General features: G+C 48.9%; 1 protein-coding gene across 3 annotated transcripts in view; it reads left to right on the forward strand.

The window, feature by feature from the left end:
* Positions 1 to 12,768, forward strand: part of MYL10 (myosin light chain 10) — a 153,163-nt gene that overhangs the window by 114,589 nt on the left and 25,806 nt on the right. The window contains exon 1 of one of the 3 annotated variants that reach the window (XM_074264163.1): positions 4,622 to 4,668. The exons of 1 other annotated variant lie outside the window; for it this stretch is intronic. In XM_074264163.1, the coding sequence (XP_074120264.1) occupies positions 4,666 to 4,668 (3 nt within the window). In that variant the 5' untranslated portion in view covers positions 4,622 to 4,665. Of the gene's footprint in view, positions 1 to 4,621; positions 4,669 to 11,571; positions 11,691 to 12,768 lie in introns of those variants that run through there. One more of the 3 variants, XM_074264164.1, reaches the window with a different exon arrangement.

Here is a 12,768-nt window from a genome sequence, read left to right on the forward strand (position 1 = left end):
CTTTCACATGGCAGCCCTGTCAGCCTTTACATGGCATTGGTACCCTTAGAATTCCAACCTGCTCTAGTTGGTCTTTCCTCAAACGTATCCTTTCCTCCAGCCCCAACTTTGTTCTGACCAAGGTACCGCATCAGAGGCCTCTTGTCTCCCAGCCAAGGGCACTCTGGCCCAAGGAAAAGCCACCCAAGACAGCATTAACTTTTTATTTCATTATTTTATCCACACCGTTGATGTGTCTTTAGCTCACAATCCGCTCGATCTAAGATCATTTCTACCATTTGTCACTTAGCCGTGACTTCCCCACCTTGCATTTGTGAAATTGATTTCTTGATCCCAAGTGTTGGACTTTGCATTTATCCTTGTTATGCTTCATCTTCTTAGGTTTGGCCCATTTGGCTCACTGAGATCTCAGAATCTTAATGTTCTATCTCTCCTCCTAAAATCTATAAAGCTCCGCCTAAGTCAATGACAAACAATGTCAACTGCCCCGGGTCAAGGCCCGATTTCTACCTCTTTCCCTTTAACAATGGTGACTCCGATTTCTTCTGGAGCTAGACCAAGAAAGGTTGATTTTTCTTAATTCTCTCATCTCTTCTCACCTGTCTTTCCCCCAATCTCTCCTTCCTCCAGGGAAATGCTCCTCCTTCCCCCATTGGATGTATCCATACATTGGATGTTCCACTAGACCCCTCCCTGCCAAGTTGCTGTCAGTCCAGAAGTGACTGTGAGCCTGCAAAGACGTGGGCTGTGTCTTCAAGACATGGGTTATATCTTCTCCAAGCTTAGGGAACATGCAGGTCAATGTCATACAGTGAGTATTGTACAGTTTGGTAAAAAGGGGTGGGAGGACGCAAGGCGTGGAACGGGGAGGACTGGAGAGGAATAACTGATCTCTAAGACTTTGCAATTTCTGGGCTGATTCCCTCAAAGTCTTAGGCCCCTCAATGATTCCCTGTTGCATTTGTCCAGGGCTCTGGAAGTCTTTGTTGCTCTCACACTTATTTCTGTTCGGTGACTGGAGGGAACATCGTGTCTCATCCTTTCCCATCCTGGGGAAGCCAGTTAATTAGACGCGCTCAGCTCCCAAATCACTGCTTAAACAGGCAGAACATGAAGATGCTCGGCGAGCTCTGCAGCCGCGGCCCCTTTCCTCCAGGCCCTGCGCCACTTGGAGTTTCTTTATCGCTGCTTCTCCCCTTCGGAGACCTTGGGGAGGTTTGAGAGGGGATGGCATCCACACGTCCAGGAGATCTCTTATCACTGCGGCTGCTCTTGACCAGAGACAGAGTGACATCCCCGAGAGGAAGCCAGGCTGTAAGTCAGCAGGATGGAGGGAGGGACCCGCCGTGCCATCCTACACAAGTCATGGAGCCTTTCTAAGACTATGAGCTGGCAGTCTCTAATGGTAGAGGGGAGTTTTCTCATTTGGGAGTTCCAAATCAAACCATGTCTTTCATCTCTCTCTCTCTCTGTGTCTCTGTCTCTGTCTCTCTCTCTCTCTCTGTCTCTCTCTCTCTCTCTCTCTCTCTGATTCTCTCTGTCTCTCTGTCTCTCTCTGTCTCTCTCTCTCTCTCTGTCTCTGTCTCTGTGTCTCTCTCTGTGTCTCTGTCTCTCTCTCTCTCTCTCTCTGTCTGTCTCTCTGTCTCTCTGTCTCTGTCTCTCTCTCTCTCTCTCTCTCTCTCTCTGTCTCTCTCTGTCTCTCTCTCTGTCTCTCTGTCTCTCTCTGTCTCTCTCTCTGTCTCTCTCTCTCTGTCTCTCTGTCTCTCTGTCTCTCTCTCTGTCTCTCTGTCTCTCTCTCTGTCTCTCTGTCTCTCTCTGTCTCTCTCTCTGTCTCTATCTCTGTCTCTGTCTCTGTCTCTGTCTCTGTCTCTCTTTCTCTCTCTCTCTATATGTGTGTATATATATATATATATATATATATATATATTTTTTTTTTTTTTCCTTTGATGAGGTAATTGGAGTTGAGTGACTTGCCCAGGGTCATACAGCTAGGACGTATTAAGAGTCTGAGGCTGGATTTGAACTCAGATCCTCCCTCTGGTTTATACATTGGAAAAGTCACTTAAGTTCCCTGAACCTCAGTTTCCTTATCTGTAAAGTTGCATTTTCTGGAGTCCCTCCCATCTTTTGATGTATGATCTGTGACAGTCCCTGCCTTCAAGGAGTCCCCATTCTATCAGGGACACATAAAATCGATGCAAGGCTATTTGTGGGGGAGGTATCGTCACCTGGAGGGGGTCGGGGCTGAGCTCTGAAGATGAATCAGAAAGGTTTTGGGGGGGGAGATGGGCCCGAAGGATGGCTGCGGCTGGCGGTCACTTCTCCCCTTGAGCTGGCAGAAAGTTGCTGCCTCTGACCCCGGGCACCAGGAAAAGCCCCCCGGAGGCTCTGTGCCCACCCGGAGCCCCAGGGCTGGGGCTTGGACGGATGCCCCCAAATCCTTGGGAGCGACATCAAAAGAAGGCTCTTCTCCATAATGCTCTCTGCTCCCCCCGGAGCTTCCTGGGCCTTGATGCTCCCCCAGGGACAGTTAAGCTCCCGCATTCCCGGGGACGTGGTCAGACCCTAATCTGAGCTATGTGATCCCTGGCAGAGGATCTGACCGGCGGCCCCCGGACGGCCTTCGTGGCCAGAGACAGCCGGGATCACAGAGCCGGAGGGGAAAGGGACTTGGGAGCTCCATGAACCCAGCCCCCTCACCTTGCAAATGGGGAAACTGAGGGCGCTAAGCGGCTGAAGCAGCTGAGATTCGAACCCAGATCTTTGCTTCTGCACCAAACTGCACGCACCCAGGGGCGCCAGCTGGGACTCAGAGCTGAATGGCTTATCTCAGCTGGGCAGAATTTGAATCCAGGACCGGCCTGCTCTTACCACTATCTCACAGGATTTTTAAGAGGGTCGGAGGGGCTCCCATGCTTGGAAGGGCTTCGTCTTTCTACAAGGGCGCCCGAGCTCGGGGCGCGCTCCCGGTAAACGGTCCCTGCGGCTTCTTGTATCTCCCGATTGTTCAGGAAACAGAGGAAGCTTCAGCACAAGCCTGCTGAGGGCAGGGACCCTGCAGGGCTGGGAGAGGCTCAGCATTGTCAGTCAACAAGCATTTATTAAGTGCTTACTGTGTACCCGGACCATCTTAAATGCTTGGGATCCAAAGAAAGGCAAGTTTCACACAAGCTAAGGTCGTTTTCTCCAGTCTGCCCAATTTATAGATGGGGAAGCAGAGACTTGGGGCATGAGACGTCTTGCCCACGATTATTTTGAGCGAGTCCTCTGACTGCGGATTTTCCTCTGCTCCTCAGAGCTCATGCTCATGGTGGTTCTGAGGGAGCAGATGAGGAACCCACGGAGATCGTGCCAAAGCAGCCAGCCTCTCGTTGGGGGCATTTCTGGGGCATGGGCATGGGCAGCACCTGCCGGAAGGGAGGGCGTCGGCCCTTCTCTCTGCCTGAAGCAATCACTCAATCAATAAGCAGCCCCTCTGTGCCAGGCCTGGGGATGGGCACCGGGATCTCTGCCCTCTGCACATGCTATTTGAGACTAACAAGATATATGTCAATGAATGTTTTTGTTACCCAGGCATTCACCGGTTCTGTCCGATTCTTCATGACCCCATTTGGGGTTTTCTTGGCAGATATGCTGGAGCGATTTACCATTTCCTTCTCCAGCTCATTTTACAGATGGGGAAACTGAGGCAGGCAGAGTTCAGTGATTTTCCCAGAGTCACACAACCAGTAAGAATGGAAGGGCTCTGCCTGCTGCACCGCCTAGCTGCCCAGTAAATTAATGTTCATAAAATAAACACAAGGTGAGTGGAGGCGAGGGGAGCACTAGTAGCTGGGGGAGGGAGCTCAGGAAAGGCTTCCTGTAGAAGGAGGTTCTTATTCTGGGGGCCATGATTCAGAATTTGGGGTCCTTTGCGATATATTTGATTTTATGCCTCTAAAAGCGTCCCTCTGAGAAGGGGGCCAGAATTTTCATCAGGCTGCGAAAGGGACAGGCAACGTACAAAAAAGTCAAGAACCCCTTAGAACCCTAGAACCCTTAATTAGTCAGTTACCCCTTAAGTAATATTTGGGCAAACTTTCGATGAAAACAAAGGTTTGTAGATGAGGGGAAGGGGATGGAAAACGTGAGGAACAGCAGGAAGGGCAGCTGGAACCGCCTTCTTTCCCCCCTTGTACTGTGTTGACCCATATCTATGGAGCACTGGCAAATCCTAGGCTGGTGGCGGGGGGGTCCCAGAGAAATCTCCTATTAGCCCCCATAAAGTCAGAGACTTAGGGTCCGGGAGAATCCCTGCCTGGTAGTGTCCCTTTCAGTTTTACCATAAGGGCATTTCTACCCCGAGCCCCCTGCCCACCGCCCCTCGTCCGCTCTGCCTGAGTGCCCGGTTGGCGCTCCCCGGGAGGGGGCCGTGTCTCAAGGGCGGCCCCGGACCAACAGTCGTCTCCAGCTTTGTGGCTGGGCCCGTCCCAAGTCCTGCACAGATGGGATGCCAGAGATTCTCCTGGGCTCTGGTTACCGCACTTTTGCCACCTTACATCTATTGTCTAAACTTGGAGTGGGCACAGTTGCCCTGATTGTCAGCGACGCTATAAAAGAGACAATCGCCCCTCCATGTGCCATCTCGCAGGCTGGCGCAGCAGAGGCGGCAAGAAGAACAGCTTCATGGTAGGCAGGCTGGGGTGACTTGTGTCCTTCTGAATTTCTTTTCTTTCTCTTTATTTCTTCCTCTCCCTTTAGCCCTCTCTTCTCGCCCTTCTCGCTTTGCTCGCCGGTCTCTCTCCCATCTCCCCCTCCACTCCTCACCCATCGCTCCCACCTCCAGCCCCAGCCCTGACGTCACCCCGACCTTAGCTCCCAACGTCCTCGCCCAGGTGCGGCCCCGCCCCCCCCCCAAGCCCGTCACCCACTTTGTCATCAGCTGGCAGGAACTCTGCTGACTTTGCTTTGTTTAACAATTACAGTTTTCTAGGTTTATGGGGAGATGAGAGGGCTGGAGGTTGGGGAAAGAAGTGGGGGGAGGGGGAACAAAGAAGGGAAGAGGGAGAATAAGAGAGGGGGAGACTGGAGGAGACCTGGGGAAGTCCAAGTAGGAGCAGCCGCTCGGGAGTGCTCCCTGGGCTGGCTCCTCTTCGGCCACGTGGCTGAGAGAAAGAAGGGAGGACCATGGGAGGGGTCCTGGCTCAGGCCACTTTCCTCCCTTGGACCTGACTTTGGGGATGGTCCTTGGTTCCCTGCAGGACCCTGATCTCCCAGGGCTTATATTGCCATGATACTGAAATTCTCCCAGGTGCAGAATTGAGTCTGGGGGCCGAGCAGGGCTAAGTTGGGGGATCTTCTTTCCCCAAGGAATCCCTGGGCCTTCGGCTGCCTCGAACCCTTGCTAGCAGGGAGAAAAGGGTCCGAGGTCCTCCCTCGTGGAGACTCTCAGGGAGGGACGAGGAGACTCTTTCTTAGGGAGGGATCCTCCATTTCCAAGCCCCTGAGAGGTAGGACCGAACCCAAAGGGCCTGGGGTCCCAAGCGGGGCCCTCCCATTTAACTCCCTGAGGAGGCAGGTGGAACGAGCCTGGCCCAGGACACGTGGCTGAGAAGTGCCTCGGCCCCCGTCCGCTAGGGCCCGGCTCGGAGGCAGGAGCCCAAAGCAGACCCTTTGAGGTCAGCCCCGTGGCTCTGCCCACCGCACAGCACTGCCTCCCGGCTCACTGCCTGCCTCACTGCCTGCCTCACGCCTAAAATCAGTTCTGTGTCTGGAGCCCAGGAAGTGCAGACTCCCAGGGGGCCGGCGTGGACGGCCTGCTCTGTGCGGGGCTGGCTCCTCTGCCTCATCGCGGAGCCCCCCGAGCCCCCAGGAAGCGGGAGCTGCGGCCTGGGGAGAACAGTCCCCGTTTGCCGTTCAGCAGCGGGAGCTGGGGGGGGGAGGTTCTCCCACCTTCCGACACCTTTCTGTGAGGAGGAGAAGGGAGAATATCCGAGTCTCCAAGGAAAGGGGGGCGCGGGGGGAGAGCTCAGTCTATCTTTCCATAAGGAAGCGATCATTTTTTATTAATCAGAGGGAAATGTATATGTAATTATGTTAGATGAACTCTGTGGGGAGGGCTTTTTTTCTTTATGATGTCTTAAGGGATTTATAAATATTACAGAGGTTTTATAGCATCATAATATTTCAGCTGTTCAGTAAAGCTTCTTTCAAAGGATTAGTGGAGACAAAGAACCATAGTAAAAATAATTACAAGTCAGCAGAGTGCTTCTGGCTTCTGACAAACAGCCTTGGAAGCCAGGGCGAGATGGAGGGGTTCGGGGAGATCACTGGGGGAACGAGGGGGAGACCACCCAGAGCCTCTGCGGTGGAATTCCCGGGGCTGAGGACCCCGGGAGCGGATTCCCGGCCCACACGGGGCTTGGGGAGGGGTCCCCCAGACAGAAGTGGGGGCGGGGTGTCCGCCATGGGGCTCAGAGGAGTGGGGCGCTCTCTCGTGTGCCAGAAAGGAAAACTTCCTGGGATTGGTCTCGGCCGTCCAAAATCGGCTAAGGGGTCAGGGTCCTAGATTTGGAAGGTTCGCTCTTGTTTTACAGATGGGGAAACTGAGGCAGGCGAAGGGACTCTAGATCCAGATTTTTTAAAGTGCTTTGTCACCTCTGAAGTTATCCGGGAAGACTGAGACGCTCCCCAGCAGACTTTCCAGGGCAAGGGATGGGCGGGGGCCTCCACCTCCTTGTACAGAGGGGGGAAGTCTGGCCCAAGTGAGTCTTCTCTGGGAAAGCCTCGGAAGTGGGATTTGAACCTGCGGTCTCACAAGGAAGGGACTGAGGTCACCTGTGGGGGGGGCGGCTGATGGAGGGATATATGGGGCTGGGAAATGTGATCGTGTCTGTGTGAGTGTGTGTGTGTGTGTGTGAATGTGTGTGAGTGTGAGTGTGAGTGTGTGTATCTGTGTGTGTCAGTGTGTGTGTGAATGTGTGTGTATGTGAGTGTGAGTGTGTATGTATGTGTATATGTTTGTGTGTGAGTGTGTGTGTGAATGTGTGTGAGAATGTGTGTGTATGTGTGTGTGAGTGTGTATGTATGTGTATATGTGTGTGTGTGTGTATGTGTGTGTGACTGTGAGTGTGTGTGTGAGACTCTACGTGTGTGTATGTGTGAGTGTATGTATGTGTGAATGTGTGTATGTGTGTGAGTGTGTATATGTGTGTGTGAATGTGTGTGTGAATGTGTGTGTGAGTGTGAGTGTGTGTATGTGTGTGTGAGTGTGAGTGTGTGTGAGACTGTACATGTGTGTATGTGTGAGTGTGTGCGTGTGTATGTGTGTGAGTGTGTGTGTGAGACTGTATGTGTGTATGTGTGAGTGTGTGTATGTGTGAATGTGTGTGTGTATGTATGTGTATGTGTGTGTGTCAGTGTGTGTGAGTGTGTGTGTGTGAGACTGTACGTGTGTGTATGTGTGAGTGTGTGTATGTATGTGTGAATGTGTGTGTATGTGAGTGTGTGTGAGACTGTACATGTGTGTATGTGTGAGTATGTGTATGTATGTGTGAGTGTGAGTGTGAATGTGTGTGTGTGAGAGTGTGTGTGAGTGTGAGTGTGTGTGAGTGTGAGTGTGTGTGTGAGAGTGTGTGTGTATGTATGTGTGAATGGGTGTATGTGTGTGCCAGTGTGTGTGTATGTGTGTGTGAGTGTGAGTGTGTGTGAGACTGTACATGTGTGTATGTGTGAGTGTGTGTATATATGTGTGAATGTGTGTATGTGTGTGTGTGTGAGACTGTACGTGTGTGTATGTGTGAGTGTGTGTATATATGTGTGAATGTGTGTATGTGTGTGTGTGTGAGACTGTACGTGTGTGTATGTGTGAGTGTGTGTATGTATGTGTGAATGTGTGTGTGAGTGTGTGAGACTGTACGTGTGTGTATGTGTGAGTGTGTGTATGTATGTGTGAATGTGTGTGTATGTGAGTGTGTGTGAGACTGTACATGTGTGTATGTGTGAGTATGTGTATGTATGTGTGAGTGTGAGTGTGAATGTGTGTGAGTGTGTGTGTATGTATGTGTGAATGTGTGTGTGAATGTGTGTATGTGTGTGTGAGTGTGAGTGTGTGTGAGTGTGAGTGTGTGTGTGAGAGTGTGTGTATGTATGTGTGAATGTGTGTGTGAATGTGTGTATGTGTGTGTGAGTGTGTGTGAATATGTGTGTATGTGTGTGTGAGTGTGAGTGTGTGTGAGACTGTACATGTGTGTATGTGTGAGTGTGTGTATGTATGTGTGAATGTGTGTGTATGTGTGTGTGTGTGAGACTGTACGTGTGTGTATGTGTGAATGTGTGTGTGAGACTGTACGTGTGTGTATGTGTGAATGTGTGTGTATGTGAGTGTGTGTGAGACTGTACATGTGTGTATGTGTGTGTATATGTGTGAATGTGTGTATGTGTGTGAGAGTGTGTGTATGTATGTGAGAGTGTGTGTATGTATGTGTATATGTGTGTATGTGTGTGTGTGTATGTGTGTGCGTATGTGTGTGTGAGTGTGTATGTATGTGTATGTGTGTGAATGTGTGTGTATGTGTGTGAATGTGTGTGTATGTGTGTGTGTGAGTGTGTGTGTGTGTATGTGTGAGTGTGTGTATGTATGTGTGAATGTGTGTGTGTGTGTGAGACTGTACGTGTGTGTATGTGTGAGTGTGTGTATGTATGTGTGAATGTGTGTGTATGTGTGTGTGTGTGAGACTGTACGTGTGTGTATGTGAGTGTGTGTATGTATGTGTGAATGTGTGTGTGTGTGTGTGTGTGACTGTACGTGTGTGTATGTGTGAGTGTGTGTATGTATGTGTGAATGTGTGTGTATGTATGTGTGTGTGAGTGTGAATGTGTGTGAGTGTGTGTGTATGTATGTGTGAATTGTGTGTGAGTGTGAGTGTGTGTGTGAATGTGTGTGTGTATGTGTGTGTGAGTGTGTGTGAGACTGTACATGTGTGAGAGTGTGTGTATGTGTGAGTGTGTGTATGTATGTGTATGTGTGTATGTGTGTGTGAGTGTGTGTGTATGTGTGTGCGTATGTGTGTGTGTGTGAGTGTGAGTGTGTATGTATGTGTATATGTGTGTGTGAATGTGTGTATGTGTGTGAATGTGTGTGTGTATGTGTGTGTGTGAGTGTGCGTGTATGTGTGAGTGTGTGTATGTGTATATGTGTGTATGTGTGTGTGAGTGTGTGTGTATGTGTGTGCGTATGTGTGTGTGTGAGTGTGAGTGTGTATGTATGTGTATATGTGTGTGTGAATGTGTGTATGTGTGTGAATGTGTGTGTGTATGTGTGTGTGTATGTGTATATGTGTGTATGTGTGTGTGAGTGTGTGTGTGTGAGTGTGCATGTATGTGTATATGTGTGTGAGTGTGTATGAATGTGTGTATGTGTGTGAATGTGTGTGTATGTGTGTGAGTGTGAGTGTGCGTGTGTGTGCGCCCATATGTGTGTGTGAGAATGTGTGTGTGTGTGTGTGAAGTTGAGGATGGATTGTGTTGTGGAGTAAAAACAAAAGGAGACCGAATACAAGCCAATCTGCACTTGCTCAGCACCTACTGTATACAAGGGCTGCTGTGGATGCTCTAGGAGTGAGAGTAGCTGTGGTCCCACGAGGAAAGGGCAGGATGGGGGGGGGGGGAAGAAAGGAAATTTATGTCGGGAATGAGTGTGTGAGATAGAGATGGAAAGGCGGGCGGGACAGAGGGAGGAGAGAAACAGGAGGAATGCAGCTGGGAAAAATAGAAGGAGAGAAGAGATAATAAGGTGGGGGGGAGACAGGGGCGGGGGAGAGAGACAAGATGGGGGGGGGGGGCAGACTGCCTGGCTGCGGGAGCACAGGGTGCTGCTGCTGCTGCTGCTGCTGGGTTCCCCGGGAGCGTGAGGGCGTAAATTGGCCCTGTGAGTAATTCTGGGCTGTGGACCAAGGAGGGCATGGGAGCAGATTCTGGGGGGCCCAGTCTCAGCACTGCAAATGCTAATTGTATTTAAATCCGAGGCGACCCCTGTTTGAAATGCAAATGAGATTGTGGGGGAGTCTCCCAGGCCGTCTCCCCCCAGCCTCTCCACCCCCTTGGGGTCCTCCTGGATCACAGCGAGCCTTTGATGCTCCACCTGGACCACAGCAGCAGGCCCTCCCCCTGACGGGGGCATCTCACTCCCTCCTAATGAAGGAGGCTGACAGAGATGAAGGCTCGCCCCTCCTCATCCTCCCGGAGCACCTGACAGGGACTGCAGGGAGAGCGGGAGGCCGCGGGCTGAGCTGGAGGCCCACTAGAGTCCGGCCAGCTCATTGCTCACCTTCACCATTCCTGCCAGTGAGCTTCCTGCCAATTCCCCATCGCCGCGCCTTTGTCCATGCTGTTCCCTCCCTCTGCATCGCCCTCCTTCTCACATGCTTCGTGCACACTTTTACTCCCTGGATTCTCCCATCAGCCACCTAGGAGAGAGAGTCCTCATAGTATTATCCCCATCTTCCAGATGAAGAAACTGAGACTTGGAAAGACCTTGCCCAGGGTCACACAACTGTTGAGTGGCAGAGCTGGGATCTGAAGGTTTTCTGGACTTCCTGTCCAATGGGGTCTTCCCATTCCCTACAGCTATTCCTAAATTCTGAATCTGATCCACCCTTCAAGGCCGGATCCTAGTTTTGTCCCAAGCCCAAGGATATTCCTTCCCTTGCAGGTTGCTTTCCCTGGGGACAACTAGCCGATAATTCAGATGAAAAAATCCTGGGGACTTCAGTGGAGTGCAAGATGCGAGATCCAGAAGTCAAAATAAGCTAAAACAATTACGGAATTACATTAAAAGGTTCAACCTTTCTTGGTCAAATCTGTGGCCCCATGTCTTGGCAGAGATGTTGCCATTTCCTCCCATTTTACAGATGGGGAAACTGAGGCAGACAGGATGAGGTGACCAGAGTCACATCAGCAAGTGAGGTTTGATTTGAATTCAGAGCTTCCCGATTCCAGGTCTGATGCTCTGTGCACTATGGCGTCCCCTAGCTGATGCACTTGAACGGGAGATTACCTAGGACGAATATGAATTATTATTAACCTCTTATTCTCTCCACAAGTGAAACTATTTAAAATAGACTCCCTGTTTCCTTCTTCCTTCATCTCTGTCTTCCCTTCCCTGCTCTTCTTTCTTTCCTGCCTTTTGGCTAAATTGTCCATTATTTATTACAAACTGAAACAACATTTCACTGTATACTGTTATTAAGATTATGTTTATTAAATGTATATAATTATATATTATATTATAAAACATGCATTTATAATGTTATATATATATATTTAAAAACTAAATAAAAATTTTTATTAATGGTATATAATAAATTATAAATATGTATATTTATAATATAATATATATTTAAAAATCAAATAAAATTGTGTATTAATTGTCTATGATTGTAGATTGTTATAAATAAATGTTTTTATAATATTATGTGTAGACCTATCAGTCATATCTAAATAGTTGACTCCATGAAAGTTGAAATACTTTGACATTCTTGTGAGGTTTGCTATTCTTTTTTTTTCCTTTTTTTTTTTTCACCCTGAGGCTGGGGTTAAGTGACTTGCCCAGGGTCACACAGCTAGGAAGTGTTAAGTGGCTGAGACCAGATTTGAACTCGGGCCCTCCTGAATTCAGGGCCGGTGCTGAGGTTTGCGATTCTTGCATCTACGTAAGTGGCTGTAAATTGTGTGCATATAGCCTATATTTATGTTATCTAGCTGACAGTTGTTTGAACTGTTAAAATTCAAGAATTAAAATGCTTATGCAAATATGGAAAAAAATAATATTATGTGTAACTATATATATATAATTTAAAAATCAAATAAGATTCTATTTATTAATTTAATACAATCTCACCAGCAATGCTTATCTGGGACCCCTTCTAAACTTCTTCCTGCTCACTTTGGAGCATTTACAAATATTTTCTTGATGCTTCTTTCTTTCTTTCTTTCTTTCTTTCTTTCTTTCTTTCTTTCTTCTTTCTTTCTTTCTTTCTTTCTTTCTTTCTTTCTTTCTTTCTTTCTTTCTTTCTTTCTTTCTTTCTTTCTTTCTTTCTTTCTTTCTTTCTTTCTTTCTTTCTTTCTTTCTTTCTTTCTTTCTTTCTTTCTTTCTTTCTTTCTTTCTTTCTTTCTTTCTTTCTTTCTTTCTTTCTTTCTTTCTTTCTTTCTTTATCACTACTGTTGATATTTTAAAAACTTTTTTAGGAGGCGAGAAACTCCAGCTTCCAACTCTCTCTCCTAACCCCAAGTTGGAAGAAGGTGGTAATGATGGCAGAAAAGCAAGAAGCAGAGATAAGGAGGGAGAATATGGAATTTAACCCTATCCTTTTATAGATGAAATGACATCTCAGGTCACCCAGAGATGGAGAATCAGGGGTAGGATTTGAATCCAGAACCCTTCTGGGTTAACACTCTATGTTAGGATTCCAAGTGCAGTCCTCTTCTCACTGTACTATGTGATCATTGGCAAGTCTCTCTCTGGCCGCCATTTTCTTTTTCACCTGATGAGGAGACTGAGTTAGGTTGTCTACAGTGATCCTCAGACTTTTTAAACAGGGGCCAGCTCACGTCCCTCAGACTGTTGGAGGCCGGACTATAGTAGAAACAAAACCTCACGCTCTGTCTCCGCCCCTCGGCCCATTTGCCATAAGCCGGCGGGTCCATAAACGTCCTTAGCCTGTTTGTCATAACCCGGCGGGCGCATAAACGTCCTCGGCGGCCGCATGTGGCCCATGGGCCGTAGTTTGA

This window comes from Sminthopsis crassicaudata, chromosome 4, assembly GCF_048593235.1.
Source record: "Sminthopsis crassicaudata isolate SCR6 chromosome 4, ASM4859323v1, whole genome shotgun sequence".
NCBI lineage: Eukaryota > Metazoa > Chordata > Mammalia > Dasyuromorphia > Dasyuridae > Sminthopsis > Sminthopsis crassicaudata.